The 23,835-nt window shown below is 38.5% G+C and overlaps 2 protein-coding genes across 4 annotated transcripts in view; both read left to right on the top strand.

Annotated features, from left to right (window-relative positions):
- The window catches only part of LOC111872989 (serine/arginine-rich splicing factor 7), a 24,060-nt gene extending 13,864 nt beyond the window's left edge, over positions 1-10,196 (top strand). For 2 of the 3 annotated variants that reach the window (XM_023867333.2, XM_023867334.2), the window contains exons 4-5: positions 1,891-2,058; positions 9,664-10,196. In XM_023867333.2, coding sequence (XP_023723101.1) covers positions 1,891-2,058; positions 9,664-9,745 — 250 coding nt within the window. In that variant the 3' untranslated portion in view covers positions 9,746-10,196. Of the gene's footprint in view, positions 1-1,890; positions 2,059-2,432; positions 2,655-9,663 lie in introns of all 3 variants that reach the window. The other variant, XR_002844328.2, reaches the window with a different exon arrangement.
- A 69-nt stretch (positions 10,197-10,265) lies between these two features.
- The window catches only part of LOC111872988 (engulfment and cell motility protein 1), a 15,585-nt gene continuing 2,015 nt past the window's right edge, over positions 10,266-23,835 (top strand). Inside the window, exons 1-3 of the mRNA XM_023867332.2 lie at positions 10,266-11,854; positions 13,541-13,822; positions 19,701-19,873. Coding sequence (XP_023723100.1) covers positions 10,292-11,854; positions 13,541-13,822; positions 19,701-19,873 — 2,018 coding nt within the window. The 5' untranslated portion in view covers positions 10,266-10,291. The remainder of the gene's footprint in view (positions 11,855-13,540; positions 13,823-19,700; positions 19,874-23,835) is intronic.

The raw sequence follows: 23,835 nt of genomic DNA, 5'->3' as shown, positions 1-23,835 counted from the left end.
GGCAGGCCATCGTCGCTCCGACCGGTATCACTATGGGGACCTCTTCTTGTTGTTCCGTCGCAGGTTTCGTGTCCCCTGGGGCCGGCTTTTCTTCTTCTTGCCCGGTTTTCGAGTAAGCGTCTAATTTTGTCAGCATGACTTCGGTTTGTTTCTGGTGGACGTCTAATTTTGCCAGGAAATCTTCTCTGTCTTTCCTTCTATCGGCCTTCATTTCTTCCTTGTCAGTTTTTCTATCGGCGTCTAGTTTGGCTAGGAAATCTCCCATCTCTTTCCTCCTACTTTCCTTCATCTCTTCTTTGTCTTTCTTCCTGTCGGCCTTCATCTCTTCTTTGTCTTTCTTCCTATTGGCCTCCAACTTTTCCATGTCGGTTTTTCTATCGGCCTTCATCTCTTTCAGCATTTCGAATAATTGTTCCATTTTGTAGCAGTCGAATACTTGATGCACAATAATTCAATTATTTGTCAGGCGTGTTTAAGTCCGTAACTGATTCTGACACCAAATTGTCACGTGTCTTGAGTTCGAATCTCGTCGGTCACGTGTGTAAGTTCTAATCCCGTTGGTCGCGTGTTGAAGCTCAAATCCCACTTCTGACACCAGTGTAACGTGTTTGCGTTACCAAAGACGCCGTAGAGATGGTTAATTGGGTTTATTTAACAGTCTACAAATAACGGCTACAATTAATTATCTCACAGTTGCGGGGTTTCACACTTTATAACCCTAATCGCATTAATCTGTTAACACTGTTGCGGGGTTTCACACTTTATAACCCTATGCGCAAATCAGTTCGCTCTGTCTTCAGTAGGCTACACGTTTACAGTCGGGGAGCTAGGTATCACTGTATCACATGCTCCCAATTACACAATCACACTCACGTCCGGATCTTCTTTCCGCGACGGCTGCTATACTCCACTATAGTCGGCTGACTGGAGAACTGTTGATAACACACTCGCTCGTCGACTACTTAACTCAGCGATGTCCACATTATAACTCGGAAATGTCTTCGGCGGTAGCCACACTGGAACTGAACTCATAGCTGCTGTGCATCCACTTATATAGCCGCAGTGCTTACCGGTTGCGTAATGAGTGCCACGTCACAGTAGGAAATTGATTACGGGTATGTTAGCGTTGCGCGTTACCGCGTGACATCACCGCGTCACCGCGTGATGTCGCCGCGTGACGTCACCGCGGAGGGGAGTGGCGGGGCGGGAACTCGCCTATTACGCAAGCGCTACGTTACTGCCGGGGAAGTAGGGGTCACATGTCACAGTATATATTGTGTTGTGAAGATAACCCGGTTCTTGCACTGATGGTTCATAATTTATATGTAGATGATTTTGAGCATTACATTTTTTTTTCAAAATGTTTAAAATTAATAGAAGAGTCTTGTGCACAGTATCTTAAATAGTATAGCCTGTTATGCATTGTTCAGACCTTACTTATTCTATTCCACTTTTATTTACAGAACTGTGGAGAACTTACTCCACTCTCTTTCTTGCTAATGAGAATTGCTGTATTTGGTGTACTTTTTGCTGCAAGAAAATTTATTTCTTGTTGAATCATGAGAGACCAAATAGTTCAAACAGCTACCAAGATATGGTGGCACTTTTCTGAAGTTTAATTTAAAGATGAGATATGGAGTGGTGAGTCTGCTGTGTTGTGTGAGTGGAAGAGGTTAAGAGATTTGGAGTTGAAACATGATTATAGAATTTGGAAACAGTGACAGGCCGAACCTAGTGTTAGAAGTGTATATGTAAACCTGGGAAATGGTAAATGTTTGGTTTTGGATGTCACCAGTACAGAACCTTAAACAGCTCAATGGATGTTCTGTCTTCATAATGTGTATACATCCAGTCTGAAGTACGGGTTTACTGATCCTGCCCTCAATTCAGGACTTTGTGTGGGAGCCGAATTCGGGTGACATTTGCTCGTCCCAGGACTCGAGGGCGTGGTCAGCGTGGCTACGATCCTAACATGCGGTGTTACCAGTGTGGAGACAGAGGCCACTTCTCACGGGACTGCCCAGACTCCAAGTATGGCTATAAGAGGCCGCCATCAAGGTAAACACTGCTTTTTTTTTTGGTAGTCGTATGTATTCTTGGGCTCATCCATTGTTTATAGTGTTCTCATATCGCTGATGTGTGTTATTGTGAGATTTCACATAGGCATCCTTGGCAGGAGAATTGTGTCCTCTGCATTTTGACGCTTTTGAAAGATCTCATGGTCCGGACTGGTAGAGGTAACCAAATGTATGAGGCAGTAAATTTTCCCGCACGTTTTGTGTGGATCAGTCAGTTTTTATGTGTACGTGCATATATGTAGTTGTTCGTGTCTTTTTTGCTCTTTTTTATGATACTCATTGTGTTTCTATTTTTTGGTATTTCCAAGAGAGGGCTATTTTGTCGACTTAACGACATTGCTTGATTTACTTTAGGGTGTGTGTGTTGGTTATGGTAGAGAGGTGATTGGTTGTATTGGTCGGAAATCAATCGCTATTGGTCCATTGGGTGACCTGTGGTTGGTTGGAATGGAACTACTGTCTGGTGGCCTGCAATTGGTTGGATCAAGACTGGAGGATTTATGATGGTTTTGATTGGTAGCTCACTCTCACGATCATGGTCATGGTAATCTTGGTGGTGCCAGGTTCCCGAGGTTGGTAGGTATCCAGTGATTCATACCGTAGCTTTGTATTTCCCAATCAGTAGTTAGGGCCATAGCTTGACATGCAGGATGCCAGTGAGTTAGAATACTTAATTTAATACCATTAATGGCAAATGTTGGCAGTGTGTGTCCAGATATGGCTCTTTTATGTAACCGTGAAAGAAAGGTGGTATAAGTTTTGATATCCAAATAATACTTTTCAGGGAAATCGTACTGAGAATAATTGACGATGGGCTTTGTTCTGCAGTGAGTACGGCAAACATGAATATCCTTTCTGTGAAATTTTACAGGCAAGAATTGTATGTCTATGAATCTAAACATAATTTCAAACCCTTTCAGAGTTGTAATATGACAGGAGAGATGTTTTTGCTTTGCATCATGGAAGAAAGAAACTCATCACTTGTTGATTTCTTTTATTCATGACTGCTCACAAAGAGATAGGAAAAGAGAGGGAGAGTGAGAAACTTAAGTGGGATAGAAGAAAAGAAAAAGAGAGGCTTGGGTGCATAGTGAACCCACTTGGAGTATGTTGTCCTTAATATGGACAGTAAATTAAATGCTATTTAACATCTGAGTGTGGCAGTGCTCACAGACTGGATACATGCTTGGAGTGACTGAATAGATTCTAGAAAAGGGCTTGTTCTAAATCACTGTGATTGAGGTTAGCTCTTTCTGAGGGACCCAATAGAGTAGGTGTTTCCTGCCCCTCACCTGAGGATGGAAACAGATCCAGCTTTTGAAATAGTGTGTTCTCTGTTTTTTTTAGAATACTGAACCATAGACAAAGTCCAAAATCCCAGTAATTCTGAGTGTTATATGCCACCATGAGAACCCTTTAGAATCTATCTTCTTGGATCAAAAAATTTCATTATTGTTCACAACAGATATAACTTACTACCTGTTTGGTAGTGCAACCTGTAGATTCAGCTTAAATAATGTCAGAGAAAACCTAAGACAGTACTGAGTCAGTTTCATCCACCCATCATGTACCCATTTCCTTAAATTACATCCTAGTATAATCATCATACCTAATTGGTCTTTTGAATGGTTACTTTTCTGGTGATTTCCCCATTGAAATTCTGTGTGCAGTTCTTGTCTTCCCCAGCTGAGCTAGATATTCAACCTACCATAACCTCCAACAATAACAGGCAAACTGCATAAATGAAAAGAGTTTCTGAATATGTAACATCCTGCCCTGCTTCAAATTTGATCCATTTTAATTTTTTCCTTGATTTCCTGTGTAAGTATGCCAGATTGTCTCTTCCATTCAGATTTCCTTATTATAATTTTAGTATGCATTTGTTGTTTCTTCCATGTGTGTGTGTTCTACTTTCCCTGTCCCTTTTGGCCTTATTGTTTTAACTTGTGTTATGGGACTAGGAGCATTATATGCTGGTTGCCTGATTTTAACTCGGGTTTGAATGATAGTGGTATGAGAAAAAATGTATGTATGTTTGGAATTATAACTACTAAAACATTTTAGTAAAAAATGTCTGAAAGGTAATAAATTGCTGGATTCTGTAATGCTATTTTCTACTATTATAATAATCATAATTTCCAATAATGTTTTTCAAGTCTTAAAACAAAACAAAATTTTGTATACATAAATCTGTATATGTTGCACACTTTTATGGAAACATTTTCATTCCCATATTATGATGGACCTCAGATTTAAAAGTCTACTTTTGTGTGGTAAGTATGAAAACATGGATTCATACTCAGGTGCAGAGTGTACAGTTCAAGGACATGTGTTGTGGTAATTCTTTCTTTCTACCTGAACACGTGTAAGACCACAAGATCACTTCTGCAGCAGAACAATATTGATGTGTTGACCTTCAAGGCAGGACGTTTGAATGTCTTGTGGGTGTGGTGGATTGATGTGAGGTGCAATTGGACTAATTTCCAATGATCTTGAAGCAAGTCAGACAAAATTTGATCTAGTTTTCTTCCATAGGTTGATAAAATGATGTAACTATTCACTATAGTTATATTCTGCCTTCTGTCCTGGTAATTATGTTTCACTGTTATATATATAGTTGTCATTGTCTAAGTTAGCCAGTCAAGTTCCACAGTTTGTAAATCTTTACACCAGTAAGCTCTTGTTTCTTAGAAATGTACATGAAAACACCCCTCCCTTTATAAAAGTTAGGACAGGTATTATTTAACTTATCAAAGAGGGACCTATTTTCTGGGCTATTATAGTTTTTGTCTTGTGTGGTTGATCACATTTATTCAAGTAGAACACACAATATGTGAAATTGCATTTTGTCACACCACTGTAAAATGTTCAAGAATGGATGTGTGGCTCTCAGCATTTCATTCTTGAACGTAACTAAGAATGATGTGCCATAGCTCAAGCGGTTAGTTGCTGGCTTCCCACCGCGGCGGCCAGGGTTTGATCCCGGGTCTGGTCAAGTGGGATTTCTGGTGGACAAAGTGGTGCTGGGGCAGGTTTTCTCTGAGTACTTCGGTTTCCCCTGCAAATCTTCATTCCACCAGTTGCTCCACAATCACCCTTGCCTATTGTCTGGGGCTGGTACAGTAGGCCAGAAGTGGCCGCAGTACAAGGGACTTACTCCCACCCTACTAGCAATAATAATAAAATAATAACTAAGAATGAGAGTCCACGTTTCACACCCATGGGAAACAATGGCTAAAACTGTCCTTGGAATATAAGGATATGGAAGGCTACAAGACTGTGAATTGATTATTGAGACATTTCAGAATGTAATGTAATCTTTCATAATATCAGTACTGTCATACTGATTTATTGTATTGTGACATGGCACAGTAATTTGAAACCCTGTACTTTTGTTGCTGTGATGTAATGGTTTATGTGGACTGGTGCACTTAGATAATGCAACACAGGAGTCTGAGAGTTGCTTTCTGTGTATCTTGTTGGTTTGAAGACAGTGAAAGTTTGCAGTCTCATATTGTTTGCATATTGTTTGAAATGAAGCATAGTTCATTGCTTGGTATGAAAAGTAGAAGTTATTCTTGTTTGGCTGTGATGGACATTTCTGCTACAACATGTTGAAATTGTGATCCGTCACCTGAGTTCAGAGTGTAAAGAGAAGTTAGATCTACTGCTCAGTTGCTTATAAAATAGAGGACTAAGTCTGCTGACATTTATTTTGCTTTGAATTTTGAGATTATTAATTTACTGGAGATATTGGAAGATTAGTGCACCACATAATAGTATTTTTGTAAAACTTTAACAGAAATCTCAACACACTACTGTGAAAGCCTGATGGCTTTTGTACAGTGCATACTTCTGTGCAGTTGAATACTTCTTTAATTTCTCTGATGCTGGCCATTGACAACTTACCTTCAGTTGAGCACTACCTATTGTTCCTGATATAAGTCTAGAATGACACAGACCGAGCACTATCAACAAATGTTGCTGAAGTGATTCATGCTGTCATGGGTATGGAGTTTTGGCTTCTCAAAATATGCAAGAAAGCAGCAGTGTAATAAACATGTAATGTAATGGTTATTGTGACGGATGAGACTGTGAAACAGTGTTGGCTATTATGAATGTTTGTGGTATGATGTACTGTTAAGTATATACTTTTGTATTAATCATGTGATGAGTGTGGTTCTGATAGAATGACAAATTTTTTCGATAAATTTCCTGGTGTCAGTTTCTAAGGCAATAGTTGTCCATAAATATATTAATAAAATCAAGTCTCTTGCGTTACTTATGGACAAGAAACCCATCGTCTGCTTATTGCTAGTTTCTTGCTTGGTGTACTTTTTGGTCCTTGAAGATAGAGGCATTATATTCCTCTGAAATGTCTGCAGACTTCAACTGAAGTACGTGTTGTTACAACTCAGAAGATTTTACTCTTCATGTACTTAAGAGAAAAGGGATGAAATAGGGGCTAGGACAAGAGTGTGTTTGTTTGTCTATTCCATATGTTTTGTATTTATGGAGCAGTCTGAAGGATAAGTTTTCAAAACAGACAGTCATATGGAAGAAAAGTTGACAGATTCTTAGACCAAATTTTATAAAATTCTTGCAAAGAACTTGTTCCTGTCAACATCAGCTTCTTCTTGCAATGTAAATTCTATGGAGAGAGGGGTGTGTGAGAGTGTATACAGAGACAGAATTTTTAGTACCTCATAACATAGATAGGTTGTCTTTATTATTCGTATGATGTGATCCTAGACTTGTATTAACTGGTAATGCTTAGCTGAAGTTAGACTGGATGGTAGGTAGATAGGAAGGAAGGATGTCAATGAAGCATTCAAGTACATAGGGAGAAAACATTGCTCTTTCTTTGGTAGCAGATTGTGTAAAATTTATACATGATATTTGGGAAGTGGAGTTTTGTAGACACGATAAATGATAAAAAATCTATCGAAGTAATTGTAATTTTATATGTTTTGAATCTCACAGCGGTGATTTTTCAGATTGTGGTCCTCTGGGTTGTGAGCGTGTAGTCTTGTAGGCAGGTACTGCCATTCTGAAGGATGTTGCTGCCTCCATTTCAGGATTGAAGTGTGTAGGATGAGAAATACAGTATATTAGGTTATATAGGTGTATTCATTCATTCTCATTTCAGTTTCTCTCATGCATATCATGGCACTCAACAGCACCATTTCTCTGTAGGACCAGACTGGGCTCCAGTGTCTCCCTCAAGTCTTGAGTGAGCACCTTGTTTATAACCTACTTATATAACCCAACAGATACCTCATCCTATGCACTTCAGCCCTGAAGGTGGAGACTCCATATTCATGTGCAGTGTCATCCACTTCGCAAGATTACTTGGTGTCATAAGCCAGACCCTCAGTATGATTGTTGTAATTTGTTCGTGACATCTATGAAGTGAATTTAAACACATGGCAGAGAGTGATATGCTGGTTTCATGTTGGCTGGCATCTTTGGAAGTTCCTATATTCATGGTTCATGTAATGTCATTGATTCTTTCTGCAGAATAGCAGATAGAAATCCATTTCATCAAAGCATGTATGCAGTAATGCTGTTTTGTATTGTGCCATTTTTGGCAATGTTTGGTGGTTAATTCTGAAAAATGGCTTGCAGAATTTTGCTACAGCTGTTGGGTCAGTATGAATTAACATTTTCCATGTTCAGTAACCCCCCCCCCCAATTGCCTCTTCCAGTTGTATGTCCACTTAATAGAGATTCTGAAAGAGTACAGTTTGAAAGTTGATAATGCCCTTCCCAAAGGCTTGCCGTTAACAGAAAAGAGGAGAGAGATTAGGAAATACATGACTGCTTAAAGTGGACGAAAAGTACAGTGATTGTTGTTTTACCCCTCTCTGACACAGGAAAGCCTTGTTATCTGGAGCTTCTTGAGCCTGGTAGTACAACCTTTTATATCATAGCAGCAGTGGATGGAAGTCTTGCATGTATTCATATAGGCCCCAGGTTGTACTGGGTTGACTAATCCTTTGCAGATATCTCTCGGGGGATGGTATTTCAAATAACACACTGGATTGCTGCATGAGATTAAAAGAACCGCATTTTCCCTGTATTTCATACTGAAGTGACATTTGCATTGATTCTAACATCTTTGATTACATTTAATTTGAAACTTTCAGCATTAGATCACAGTGGGGTCCTTCACCTTTTGACAGTTAGGCAGAGACTAGGAGACTAAAGGGACATAACTGGAGGTATTGGAATGACTGTTAACTAAATGGTTAAATGTAAGGGAATAATACCGCACTAAGCAAAAATTGTTTGGAGTTAACCTGTTTCCAATCTCTGCTTCGTAACCTGCTATAATGACTTTAAATTTCCTTGGTAGTTCATCCATGTGATTGCCGAAGTAATATTTTAAAATGGGGAGAAACTATGTGCTTTCAAGGCCTTTTGTGCTTTTCATAATGTTCTAATCTCATCATCTATATAACCTCTATGGAAATAAGCTCATCGTTAAATAACCTGATGGTTGATTACCCAGTGGGAAAAGATCTTCATTAACATTTGCCTGGAAACATCTTTGGCGATGCATCATCATCATCAGATATTGGCATGAATTGCTGCATTGTCATTTGAAAGTTACTGGATTCCGTTTCTAGTGTACAGTGGGAATCACAGTCACCATACCAGAGATCATGCTGGACACAGGACTTTTGCTATAAGATTGTCTGTTGAAAGTACCCTCAAAGATGTTTTATTGTATCTGATACTGATGAAGAATGTGTTCAGAGGTTGAAAGGTTTGCAGCTGTGTGACAGGTTGGATTCTTGATGCATGGTAGCACCTTATTTATTTTGAGGCAGTGTGTAAAAGCAAGAGTTTGCCACAATACTAAGAAGAATATTTTAAAATACCAGTCTGGAAGAAGTAGATATATTGGGATGATCTATAGAAGGCAGGAAGGATTGTTTCTAATATGAATAACAGGCACACTGGATCTGATAATCATAAAGATTATTTCTTTCATCATATAGCAACACATTCTCAGTTGTTAAGCATTCAGACATTATGTCGGATAGGATGATGGTGAAACTACATCATGTTTGGTTAGAGGAATTGAGAGAAACCAAGGAAAGTGTCGGAATGAAACTGATATGAAGCAGAACCATTCAGCTGGAGCATTCATTGAAGGATGATACTGGATCATCTTCATCAGTTATGAAGCATTGAATGCAAAGTCATTGTATGTTAGGTTTAATGGATCATGAATGGAAGTGGTAATGGCCTTTTTTTATTTTATTTGTTGTCGGGACTGAGGTAACGCTTGAAATCACCTCAGGACAGCCTTTTCCTTTACTGGAAGCTTTGGTGTTGGTGAGTTAACAAGGTTTTACTATGCCAAGTCTGTGAATTGGCTTCTCACTGTGTGTATGCATTTTAATACACTATGCTAAGAGGACTTGTAATAACTACTAATTATTGCAGGAATGATCTGAATATGTGGGAGGGCCCCACCAGTAGAACATGGTAGTGCAAATTGACTCATTTGTTAGATCAATTTGTTTCCAGCAGAGACCATTTTGAATGCCTAGGGAAAATGTGTGATTTGCAGGTCTCCGCAACCAGGAAGTCGCCGCAGCCAGAGATCCCAGGAGTCCAGAACCCGAGGGTCCAGGTCAAACCGCCGACGTTGACAGCAGATTCCACCTTGATTGCGTGTGATGAATTTGTTGTTTGACTTTGGCTTGTTAATGGAAGTAATTAAAGACTAATATGAAATCATTAAAGCTGTATATGTGTCAGTATTGTCAGATGTGGTAAATGGAATGTATCAAATCTTTTCCCCCATCCTTTGTGTAAGTACACTGCATTGAGTCATCTCTGTGGTATCTGTAGAAAGTATTTTCTTATCACTATGTCAACTCTGAGATAACCTACCAGTTATCAGTCTTAAGTGGAAAGTGGTGCATATGTCTATCTTGTAACACATTACTGGATACTTTTCCCATCAGGTACCACAGTTGTAAAATACATGTACTGTTTTGTGTCTTAAAGAATGTGTATTCAGTGTCGGTGACATGCTAAGTTGACAGTACCACCTGTAAATGGAGTAAACTCTGTGAAACATTGACTTATATATACATATATGCATCTCCTTTATTCTTTCCTGTTCATTCTATTAAAAAGAATCACAAATTTTTGTGATTGGTATTCAGTGTGTTAAAATTGTCTTTGTGTGAATGCAGAAAATGCAATCTGAATTCCATACATCTAGTAAGGATATTGTTTCAGTTGCTGTGGAAGTAGCCAGTGAAAAGCATCTGCGTAAATTAAATCAAAATGAACCCCTTTCTGAAACTGTTCATTCATTGTGTATAGAATTCAATTTATCGAAAGATTCTGGTATATATGCTTTACAGTTGATGGAACAAGATACAGGTGATAATAAGTATGTGACAGAGGAGAACCGAGGTGAGATAAAGAATGGCTCTATTTTACGACTGGTTTTATCTCCTTCAGAAATGGTAAAGCAGATTATTGTGAGACTTGGTTCTGAAGTGTCTGACATAGATGGGAAACTATGGGCATTGTCCAAGCTGTCTACACTGAGTGGAGACCCAGTTTTTGCTAAAGCTTTCTTCACCATTGATGGCTACAAGATAATAAAGGAAATGATATTGAATATTGCAGAATCACATTCTAATATCACATACTGTCTACGTTCGTTCATATGGTTGATGCATTACCAGTTGGTACCCACCATTGAGGATGAATTTGTTAGACGGTTGATTGACTTTGTAAATAGTGAACAGCATCTCCCAGTAGAACTTATCAAATGTAGCCTTGTGATATTGGAGAAAGTTGTACAACGAAAAGAGCATACCATGATGACACAAGTTGATGTACCTGATCTGATCCAGCACTTGTGGAACAGGGAGAGTCCAATCATTCAGGAGAAGGCATTGGCTCTCATTAATGCCTTGGCACAGGGGCCAGATTCTTTAAAAATTTTGGGGTCAATGGCTTCAAAACAGACCAGAGATACCATCCAGAAGAACATATTGTGTGATGACATCAATCCTAGTATGGCCCATGAGCTGTATGTTTATCAGTCATTAATACTTGGCTTGCTAGAGGATAGACTCACCTCTATGATTGATCCTCTAGGCACTGATGCGAAGTACATTTTGGAACTGAACAGCATATTGGAAAGTGCAACTGAAGATACACAGAACATGAAGGGCAGTGTCTTTTCCCTCACTGAAGATAGTCGCCCTGTGACGCTCTTGGATAAGTACTTACCAGCTGTAATGATTAATAAAAGTTTTGTTAACGAGGATTTTGTATGCAGCACTCCGCAGCCAATAAAAGCTGTTAAAAAGGCCTCATACAGTAGGTCGAAATCTACTCCCACACCAAGTTCTGACACCAAAAATCTCCCTAAAAGACATTCTCTCATGATAGATTTCTCTTCCAATTCTTCTATCCTGATCTGTCGATTCACCCTTGAATGCATGCTGTATTTTGCCAGGCGTTATCGTCGCACATTTGTGCGGGTAATTCTGGAAGAGAAGGCATCGTCACGGTCATTTCCTTATACTTGTGAACGTCTTGTCAAACTTTTGAGTGACTTGCTGGGTGTAGGGAAATCCCTGAAGCGTGATGGGAAGTTGTATCAGCCCATGGTGTTCACAGCATCAAGTGATTGTCCTTTCATGGAGGAACTATTCTGTCATGCGGCATTGCTATTGGGAAGAACACGCAGAGAAATGAGGGCACGTACACCTAGTGACCAGGAAAAGGTAATTTTATGTTTCAGCGTGTGTTTAGCACACACCAGTAACTACTGGCTTGTAAAGTGATAGTTACTTAGCTGATCAAGGAATTCTTGGTTGTAATGCAACCTGAAAGCCCAGCAATGTGTTTGCAAAAGTATGCCATTGAATCCTGTCCTTAGCCAGTTTAGTTGAGGTCACAGTATGGTCATGCTAACAAGGCTTCATGGTACAGGATTTTCCTTGAGCAGTTGCTAGGTTATCATCTGCCCAAGAAATTCCCTGTTGGTATAAAAAATGAAGGTTCATCATGTTAGTAGTCTGCCATTAGATTGTTTCATGGACCAGCTCAATCAATTTCTCATCTTCATAACCTGTTTTGTCATGATCTGTTTTATTAATGTCCTCCCATACAGTCTTGGGTCTACCAAGAAAAATTCTTTATACATATCTTGTTTCTTCTTTGATCACCTTACAGGGATTATCTTCTTTAGTTTATTCACCTCATAATATTACTTGATATTTATTTATGCATTGAATGAAACTAACATATGTAACAATACTTTTTTTTTGTGTTTGTATGGTATGAATGGAAAATGTATGATGCAAATATATAGGATGTCTGAAAGTCATTTTTCACTTCTTACCAAATGCCGCTTAGGTGACGGCATAACAGTATGTCACATACTGTCATCTCTCCAAATTTAGAGTGAATTATACATTTTTTTATAATTTTGGTATTTTAAAATGTATTTTTTTGTGTAATTAAGCGCTGAAAGTGTAAAAAAAACAGAATTTTAACTCAGATGCAAGCAAAACTTAGTACTTATTCCTTGGCTTTATGTTCTTCTAAGAACCTTGACCTCATTTATGACATGCCCATTCTTGTCTCATCTGGTATTAACAAGTTTCATAACATATACAATGTGTCTGAAAGGTAATTTGACAAAAATTGTATCATTACTTTTCAGACACACTAATGTATGATGTTTTGTAACAGAGTTGCTAGCCTCACAATCAACCCTGACCTGGAGGACCTGGGGCTAACTTTCTTCTGTCTCTAACCCTTTGACCTGTCCAGTGGGTGTGATCCTGTCAAGAACCTAAACCCCTGCTGTCATAGCTGTTAAGGTGATCAGGGCATGCAACCTCCTCACCACTGAGGTAGTTTAGGGAGAGCAAGAAAAATTTAGCAGTGTTATATTTTAAGAAGCCTGGTATTGGAAGTATATGCAGAGACTGTGATTCAGCTCTAACATTTTCACCTCAATCATCTTACCTCTACAAGTTCACACTGCAACAGTTTGCGTCACAGTATGGTGTGTATGACAGGTAAAGACAGAATTTTTGGTATAAATATGAATATCCTGTGCCTATTACACATGCTAGACAGTACAATGAAATAAGTAGGAAACACATCAATTCTAGTTGCATATCGCAATGTTTCTCAAGAAAAGTAATGCTGTCTGTTGAAAATACTTAAAAGTAACAGTTAGAATGTAGCTTAAATATACCTGAATCTACTGCTATAATTATCCTAATATTTAATGTAAGAAAGGTGTGAGAAGTTTTTTAATTCAACCAACACCTAGTTTTGTGGTTATATAAGAAAAATGCAATACCCAGATGCAGAAATCTGTTTTGACTACACGTGAACAGGACTGGTATGAGATGGAAACCAGATATAATTCATAGTGTATGTGACAATTTCAGGTGATGCTTGTAGTGCAGCGCCAGTTACAGGAGGCTTTGGCCTTGCAGCCAGTCACACTGGAGCATCTGAATGAAATCTTTCGCAGATTTCCATACTCTGTAATTGCAGAGATTTGGCAGTCAGAGATTGAAGAGAAGGAAGAGTGGGAATTGACACATTTACCCCCCATTTTGGAGCTGAAGAAGGAACGATGTGATACAATTCTTGAGCTAATCCAGCAGCAGCGCATCAATACATTACTGAGAGGGGCAAAGTTTCCCAAGTATACCGCAAGAGGACAAGTATGTACTAGAAAGTTGTACAACATTTCAAATACCCTAACGGTGATTTATTACTAATTTTGAGTTAACAGTTGTATTTACAAGGTTAACAGATTTCAGTTCAATAACCTGTGCTTAACTGTGGTTATCCCTTAACTTGTTAGAAGGTGTTATGATTTTTTTTCCTAGTCAAGAATCAGTGTCCTTTCATATTGGACCATCCATATCAGCTGGCCGTGCCATAGCTCAAGCGGTTAGTTACTGGCTTCTCACCATGGCGACCCGGGTCTGGTCAAGTGAGATTTGTGGTGGACAAAGTGGCGCTGAGGCAGGTTTTCTCAGAGTACTTTGGTTTCCCCTGCCAATCTTCATTCCACCAATTGCTCCACAATCACCCTCACCTATGATCTGGGGCTGGTACAATAGGCCAGAAGTGGCTGCAGTACAAGGGACTTAGTCCCACCCCACTAGCAATAAAAATAATCCCTATCAGCTGGGTGCAATGTATTATTTACAAAGACGGTAACAGTCCAGAACTTTGAGATTATGCCTGTCACAACACTGGTGATCCTACTCTGTTGCAGGAAATTATGCACATGAAATAACCCTTAAAGAGTGAATTTTAAATTGCCTAGTAGCACTGGTTATACAGATTTTTTTGCCAGGGTATTTCGATTTTAATGGAGGGTATAGGAAAAACAAATATTTCTATAGGTAATATACATTTCCAAGATAAATGGAGTTTCAATGTAAATAGAGGATGTTAATATAGTTATTTTTATATTGGAATAATAATCAATTTACACTATTTTACTTTTTTGACAGTTCTCTACTTTTGGAAAGAAATCTACATTTGTTGTATTTTTTACAGCTGCATCTTTCATATGATAATACAAGAAGCAGTTGTTGTCCACATAAGCCACCCATGCATTGTAGGCAGTTCACACATTCTTTTCTTGTAAATTCACTAGCAGAACAGCCATGACACAGCTATCATTTCCCAAGAACAAGCCAGTGATTGTTGCTGCTTGTGTCCAGTTTCCCAGCTGAGGTGAATCATTCACTGGGCTACCAATTGATCTCTCTGAGTGAGGCCCTTTTACAGCATGTGCCAGGCTGTTCCTTATTAGATGCAAATGAAATTCTCTATATGAAGCATTTGAGCCACAACAGGAAGAAGAAAGAACGTAGTCATTCAAAATTATTAGATATAACGGGTGAAAGGAGAATTTTGTCTTTTAACCACTTCCATCTGCAGTACCTGAGGGAATAACTGGTTTGCCATTTTGACCCCCTTGGCCTTGTAATGTTCATACTTACACTAGCTATACTGTTCTAAACTCTCAGGCAAAATGTCACAAGTAGGAACTGTTCAAAATTCTTGGACATGGCAGCTGAAAGAAAGGTTTCTTTCTCTGCATCCACATGTGGTAGATGATGGAAAAACTGATTGCAATCCTGCCCCCCTTGTCCCAGTGTAGGATCACCTCCATCATTTGATGGAGCATCCTCCATGATTTATTAATAGTGCAGTACCTCTGGAAGGGCTAAGGCTGATGGTGTTGACTGAACTTGTGTACAAAATTGTGACTTTATATTTTCTGTTTGGGAACTAAACATATCAGTCAGTTTGAAAGGGGGATATGCCTGTGTTCCAGCCATTGGATGTCTTCCCGTTTGAAGCTAACCAATTCAATTGTATTGTTCCCACTGCTTTTACTGATTGAATGGCAGGGCATTGTCTCTCTGGCTTGCAGTATGCAATACAAACTAAGGAGAGATTGCATCCACAATGCTTTTGCTAGTAAATATCGCTTCTGATGTGTCCAACTAGGCATAAACTAATAAATGAATCTGGTTGACTATCATGTTGTTTTACTATAAAGCAGTGATCCTCAGGCTTTTCCACATTGCACCCACTGGCCATTTTGTCAAAACATCATACTTCCACCATAGTAAAAATAGAACATTCCTTTTTATGAGAAGGGTATTTTCAGAGTTAAATATGTTTTATTGTTATAATAAGTGTTAATGGAAGGTCTTGTTATTAAGTCCTTATGAGCCATCTGTCTAATCCCACTGGTTGAGAAACACTGCTGTAAAGGAAACTCTATACATCAGTGGCGGTTCATGGCTTAAATGGATTGTAGAGCTAAAATACAGACTGATAATAATAATAATGTGATGTATTTGCGGTATGCAGGACACCCCCTCCCCTGCCACCGGTGACATAACACCTTTGGAGTGTTGCCGTTGCTACGGTAATAGGCCAGTCAACACCCCGCCCCCTCCCGTGGTGACGTAACATGGGATGCCGCTGTTGCTACTAAGTAGTAAACAACTCCCGACAGTGTTGCTAGGCTATCGGCAAACACGGCATCAGACAACAGTGGTGCCTATTACGTAACTGTTTTCTGTGTTGTCCGTAATGGGGCTAAATAAGGAGCAGCGAAGACTATTCAAGAGTAGTTACGAGTTAGCCAGCAGTGAGTCAGTTAGAAGTGAGTGAATGATCAGCAGCCGCCGAAGACAGTTGGAATCTAGCAGCAGTCGTGGAAAGAAGAATACCGGGACGTGTGATTAGAAGTGATAGTGTGAGAAGCAGATGCTTGGCTCAGAAGGGAAGTAATTGGGAGTGTGTAATACAGTGACACAGGTATAGCTCCCGTATCGTACTGTGAATACGTGTAGACTCCTGAGGACAGTGTGGACAGAATAGTGTGTCGGGTTTGTAAAGTGTGTAAACCCGTAACAATGTTAAAATTAATTGTAACCCAGACTTGTATGTTGTTAAATTAACCAATTAACAATCCGAACGGCGTCTTCAGAGACCAAAACACTTTACAATAATAATAATTTTATTTAACATTCCTCACAGTTACAAATTGTAACTCTCGAACAAGTCACATACATATACAACTTTTCCAGTCTAATTGGCTTCCTGCCCAATCGATTGAACGTCATCATATATCTCATAACATAACATTCAATTACAATTAAAATCACACTCTNCTTTGAATTATATAATGACTAGCGCCAGATTGTGGAAAACATTCAGCTTTATAGATACTTGAGAGATAAAAGTATTATGGGAACTGCCCACATTCAAGCAAGTGTGACAACGCAAGCGTTATTGCTTAGCAATCGTTGTTTACTCGTTGCTAAGCAATGATGCTTGCGTTGTCACGCTTGAATGTGGGCAGTTCCCACACCCACATTCAAGCAAGTGTGACAACGCAAGCGTCATTGCTTGAATGTGGGCAGTTCNAATAATAATAATTTTATTTAACATTCCTCACAGTTACAAATTGTAACTCTCGAACAAGTCACATACATATACAACTTTTCCAGTCTAATTGGCTTCCTGCCCAATCGATTGAACGTCATCATATATCTCATAACATAACATTCAATTACAATTAAAATCACACTCTTGAAATAATTAAAATATATTAGGATATGGGAACTGCCCACATTCAAGCAAGTGTGACAACGCAAGCGTCATTGCTTAGCAATCGTTGTTTACTCGTTGCTAAGCAATGATGCTTGCGTTGTCACGCTTGAATGTGGGCAGTTCCCACACCCACATTCAAGCAAGTGTGACAACGCAAGCGTCATTGCTTGAATGTGGGCAGTTCCCACAAGGTACAATCAAATTTACGACTACCTTCCATTATAAAAACAAGGTCATCTTACTATATATATCTTAATTACCACCGTCATATTCTTAAACTTAAAACCTATTATATCAAAATAATCTCTTTTAAGACTTCCATTCCCTTTATAGGCTGAATCATATTAAAAACTTCATCTAATTACTAGTCATTTTATTTACACGTAAATCTATTTATCAAGGAGAATCTTTTTCGTTTAACTGTTCTGAGAGGAACTCATGCAAATTATACAATGGGTGTTCCAGTAAATATCTTTTGAGTCTCTGTAGGAATTCTCTATCTTCTTTTACCATTCTTAGTTCAAAAGGCAGCCTATTATAAAGCTTAATAGCCATATTTGTAACACCCCTCTCATATGTTAAGGTATTATAACTTTGCACGTGAAGGTCTTCTTTCTTTCTCGTGTCATACTTATGTAGGTCAAGAGTTTTTTGTGGTGTAAATGTTATATTTCTTGAAAATTTTTAATTCTCTAAATATAGGTCTACATCTTGTTCTTTTTGTTACACCTTTCATTATTCGAAGAACCCTTTTTTGCAAAATCAGAATTTTTTTACTTTCACTTTCTGTCCCCCAAAATATCAAACCATAACTTATCTGAGATTGGAATTTAGCAAAGTACACATTCCTAAGGACTTATTGGCTTACTTTGCCTTTCAAAGCTTTAATAATGTAACACACCTTACTGAGCTTTGTACAGACCGACTGAATATGAATGTTCCATTTTAATTTGTGGGTTAAATTAATACCAAGAAACCTAAACTGTGCTGTATAATTAATTATTATATTTTTAAAGGTAATTACTGGCTCAATGCTATCTTGTAGTTTATTCACGTGGAAATACATTGTTGTAGTCTTCTCATTATTTACTACCATATTATTCATTGAAAACCAAGATTCGAGTTGCTTCATTACCTTATCTATTTTGTCTTGAAGAATATTTTTGTTCTTCTCTATTACCAGTATACTGGTATCATCTGTAAATAGCACCACTTCCCCGTTAGTTATATGTAGGGGCAGGTCATTTATGTAAATCAAAAACAAAAACGGGTCCAAGGTTGACCCTTGTGGAATCCCTACCTTTACATTCCTTATTTTTGAATTAAAATGAGTCATACAGTCATTGTTGCTCTTAGAAATTAATTCCACATATTGTGCCCTCAGTGTTAGATGTAATTTTAGCCAGGCATTAATTTGTCCTCTTATCCCATAATGCTCTAATTTTTCTAGCAAAATATCATGGTTAATAACATCATAAACCTTTGTTAAATCAAAGAAAATACCCACTGGTATTAATTTCTTATCCATAGCTTCTTGTATCTTCCCGATAAACGACTGACACGCTGATATTGTTTATTTATCTTTTTTAAATCCATATTGTTTTTCAGTTAATATTTTAAATTTAGCTGTAAAGGACACCAGTCTATTGTATACTATTTTTCCCAAGATCTTTGTGTAGGTCTACAGTTACTTAGAATATCTCATATGGCACCAATTAATATGTTAATAGTAATAATAATGATGATTATAATCTTTATTTAAGGGCAGTTTTAAAGAGTAAATGTCTTTCAACCAATCAGTCTTGAGTGCCATGTCATTATTAACTATTAACCCTTCAATGCCACAAGACATTTAATTCCTATTCAGTCCTGGGGATGGAGTATATTTAAACATTAAAACCTGAAAATGCAACATTCCATTTAAACTGCATGCTTCTAGGTAATTAATGAAAGTTATGCAAATTAATAAATTTGCTTGAAGTTACCTTATTTACTAAGAAACTGCCTTCAATTTTTCTGTGATGCAGAAAACTGTGTTACTTTCTGCTTGAATTTTGGAATGCCTACAGTTACATCTTTGTGGATGCAGCAGCTGGATCATTAAGGTGTTCTTGCCCAGTGGAGTTCTTAAAGTAGATGTTTACATGTTTTAGAGCACTAAAACAATATTCTAACCCTATGGTTAGACTGATGTTGCATGAAGACCGACATGGTAAAGACAGTGTGTACAGAAGTCCACACAACGTGTAGTGTCTCTGAAAGCTGGCATGAATGACCAAACCAATAATAAAATTATTTAAAGGAAAAAATGCTCTTGAATTGTCTTTACATATTGTAAATTACAATTATTATGCATGCAGACTGGACATCATAGTGGCTACTGTCACATGGTGCACTATTTTTAAATTGGGCAGTATTGCAATACTGCAATGCTTTTGTTCTCAGAGGGTGAAGAAGAAGTCATGGTTTGTGTGCTTGTCCACAAACCAAAGATCTTTGCACTATGGTGACTGTGATGACAAGAACAAGCTCATGTTGGACTGTTCCAGTAAAATTGCAGTGTGCAGCATTCTGACACTCGTCACTGGCAAGAAATGTCCACATGTCCGGGATATGAGGTCTGCTCCTATGCTAATGTTTTTTATTTTGTTGTTGTTGTTAATATTTTATTTGTCTCTTGTCACTTTTTGCTTAATCCTAAAATGTTGTTAATTTATTAAAGTTTTCTGTGAAATGTAGGTCACATTAAGAAGAATTGTGAGTGTGTGAGTCTTTACTTAAAAATTCAGTTATCAACATTAATTTCATAAATATTAAATGGATTGCACTTCAGTTACAAATGTGTATTTATTTATATATAGCTCTGATAAAAAGTAGTGGCAGCACCTCTATAGTTCTGAAATTACATTATTACCTGAGGTAAACACACTTACATTCCTTCAATATAATAGCCCCCCACATGTACCACCTTCTGCCAAATTTGTGGAAGGCATCGTACATCATCAGCATGTCCACTTCTGTTGATGTCCAGCAGTGACCACCCTACAGCACGAATAATCTCCTCTCTTGTGTTGTAACGTGTCCCTCACAGTGGTTCTTTCATTTTGGCAGAGATCATTATCGTATGGACTAATATCGGGTGTGTATGGCGGATGTTGCAGTATCTCCCATTGCCAGCGGCAAAGGAGATCCTTGACAGCAACAGTATGAGCCCTTGCATTGTCATGAAGGATGATGGGATTCGTTGGCAACAAGAGTCATCACTTCCTCCTGAGTGCTGGATGAAGATAATTATGCAGGAAATTGCAGTAGTAGGCAGCATTTACTGTCTGTCATTGAGGTACAGTGTGGTGCAGTATCACTCCATCAATGTCAGTGCCACAATGAATGTTGCCCTACTCTGTGTAGGGCGCACTTTCTTTGGACAAGGAGAGCCAGGATGCTTCCATTCATTTGATTGTTGCTTCAGGTGCGGTTTGTATGAGCGAGCCCAAGTTTCATCCAGAGTGACGATCCTTCCAAGGAAGTTGTCACCTTCCCTCTGGTGCCGGTCCAACCCGTCCTGTGCAATTGCATAACGTTGCCATTGTTGCACCTCGGACATTTTAAGGGGTACCCAACACTCTGAAATTTTGCAGTATTCAAGAATATCGTGCAGAATGTGGAGCACGGTTTTGTGACCTACGCCTACCTCAGCAGCTAACTCCTGCGCAGTCTATCAACGATTGACATCCAGCAAAGAAACAAGAAGAAGGATTGTGTGGTTGTCAACATGGGGTTGTCCTCAACGACGGCTGTCCTGAATGGACAGTCCCTTCACGGAACAATTTCATCCATTGTGCCACTGTGTGATATGGCAGAGCAGCATCACCACATGCTTCTCGCAGTCCCTGATAACAGTTTTGTGCACTACGACCTCATGCAACTTCAATTTTTATCCAGGAGCATTGTTCTTGTTTCATAAACATGTTGTTAGGGTGCTTGAACTGGGCTCCTGCACTGCAAGATGATGCACAATGCAATTCAGTGAAACACAACCAGAGCCACTCACTGCACTACTTCAACTGAACTTCTGCTATCAGCTACAGATGGCGCTAGTGCCACCTGACGCACATCTTTCATGTTACAGCAGTGTTGCCACTACTTTTTATCCAACCCTTTTATTTAGAAGTTGTGCTGTCCAAATTAAATTTTTGTAACATAGACTTTTCTTATTATTATTTAGATTACAGAGCATTGAAGATGTCTTTACAGTGTTGAGAGTTGATGAGTGTTTTGGTTCATGTATGGCTTATATTGTCTTGTGATATAACTTCCCACACTCAGATCTGTTACATCACAGAAGAATGCATACCACTTGGTAGTGACTGACGTTTTAAACGGAATAGCTCTGTCGTAATTACCCTGGCATAGCCATGATTGGCAGGCAACCCTAAATGAAAATCTACATTTGTTTTAAATTCTAATTGAGAGGCATGGCAGTTTGTATCCACCCAGTATAAGATGAATGAGTCCCAATAAATGTCAGGAATGCAGACTTTCAGGAGGCTCTCAAAATATAGAATTTTCCACGAAACACCATATTACATGTACAAGACAATGGAATATGATATTCTAATATTCATAGTAGAGTTAAACTAATGTCAGAATATATAACACAGATATGTAAATTGCCAATAAGTAAATGTAAATAAAAGTCCAATAATTTGGTTAATTAAATTAGTTATAGTGCCTGGAGAAGTCAGCTGTGCTGTCATGCTGGTCTTTTGAAATTCTCNTTGGAAAGTTTCAAGGACAAATACACCGCCCCAGGTTATTTAACGGTACCATCTCAGTGTGAGAGTGCATTGTGAAAGTAAGTATCAGTTTCTTAATATAGATCTTCAAGTGCGTTAGCAAAATGTCGGGGTTTAAAAGGAAGCGTGTTGTGTTAAGTATTCAACAGAAACTTGAAATTATCAATCATTTGGGAAAAAGAGGTGTAGTTAAACAATTAGCAATGCAGTATGGAAGTGGAGAACAAACTGTTCATGATTTGAAAAAACAAAAGGATCAGTTAATTTCCTTTGCTTAGTGTTCTAATTCAAGCGGAATGAGGAAGAGAAAAACCATGAAAAAATCAACATATGGTAATCTCGACAAAGCAATGCTGATCTGGTTTAATCAACTAAGGGCACAGGGAACAACAATAACAGGAGCAGTTTGTGCTAAACAAGTGGAATATTTTTTCGAAGCACTTGAACTAGAAGGGAGTTTTGACGCTTCTTCCGGTTGGCTAACACGTTTCAAGCAGCGTCATGGAATACGAGAAATCAGTATTCAAGGTGAGAAATTGTCAGGGGACTTGTCAGCATCAGATCAATTTTGCACCAATTTTGATAGTTTTGTGAAAAGTGAAAATCTGCTGCCAGAACAAATCTATAATGCCGATGAAATGGGTCTTTATTGGAAATGCTTGCCAACCAGAACATTGGCATTTCAAAATGAAAGACAGGCTCCAGGTCACAAATCCAGTAAGGAGAGATTGACAGTCTTGTGCTGTTCTAATGCATCAGGAACACACAAACTAATACCAGTAGTTATCGGCAAAGCGAAAAGACCACGCTCTTTTAAAGGAACAGTAGCTTCAAGTCTGCCTATCCATTATTTTAACCAGAAAGTAGCTTGGATGAATAGAGCGATATTTAAAGAATGGTTTGATTTTAAATTCGTGCCTCAAGTTCGTGACCATCTAAAATCCCAAGGCCTACCTGAGAAAGCTGTGCTCCTCGTTGACAGTGCGCCCTCACATCCTAACAAAAGTCTCTTGAGGTCAGATGATGGAAATATTTTTGTGAAATATTTTCCCGCTAATGTTACCGCACTTATCCAACCAATGGATCAAGGAGTTATCTCAAGTATGAAGAGAATCTACAGATCAAATTTGCTACAAAAGTACATCGATGAAGGCAATGATCTGACGTGTTTCTGGAAGTCCTTTTCAGTATTAGATGCCATATACGAGATTTCAACAGCGTGGGATACAGTAAAGCCATCTGTATTGAAAAGTTCATGGAAGAAACTGATAACTTTCATCACTAATGAAGATGACAAAATCCATGGATTCACTGGATTCAGTGAAAATGAGATAGCCATAGAATTGACAAAATTGGCTAACCAAGTTCATGGTGGTGAAGAAGTCAACGAGGAAAATATAAGAGAGTGGTTTGACTGTGACTAGTGTGAGCTGGGCTTCGAAACGTTAAGCAGTGATGAAATCGTAAGTTCAGTGGGGGTGCAGCCAGAAGAGCGGGAAGAAAGTGAGAATGAGGAAGAGGTGGCCAGTGCTGCTAGTAAGAAAATATCACATGGTGCTGCTCTTAATCATTTGGAATCCTTACTAGACTATCTTGAGAGAAGAGAACAGTTTATTAAGTGACAAGCTAATACTATATAGGCTTCGTACGGATATCCATAAAAAGGAAAATGCTGCGAAAAAGCAAACGACAATATTAATTTTTTTTAAGTGTTAAGTGTGAATATTCGTAAAAAGTGTTGGATGTTGTTGAACACTGTGATTGAAATAACTAATTCATACTGA

Source organism: Cryptotermes secundus, unplaced genomic scaffold (assembly GCF_002891405.2).
Source record: "Cryptotermes secundus unplaced genomic scaffold, Csec_1.0 scaffold1465, whole genome shotgun sequence".
Taxonomy (NCBI): domain Eukaryota; kingdom Metazoa; phylum Arthropoda; class Insecta; order Blattodea; family Kalotermitidae; genus Cryptotermes; species Cryptotermes secundus.
Note: the sequence above shows the minus strand (reverse complement) of the source record. Positions and strands in the feature narration are given on the sequence as shown.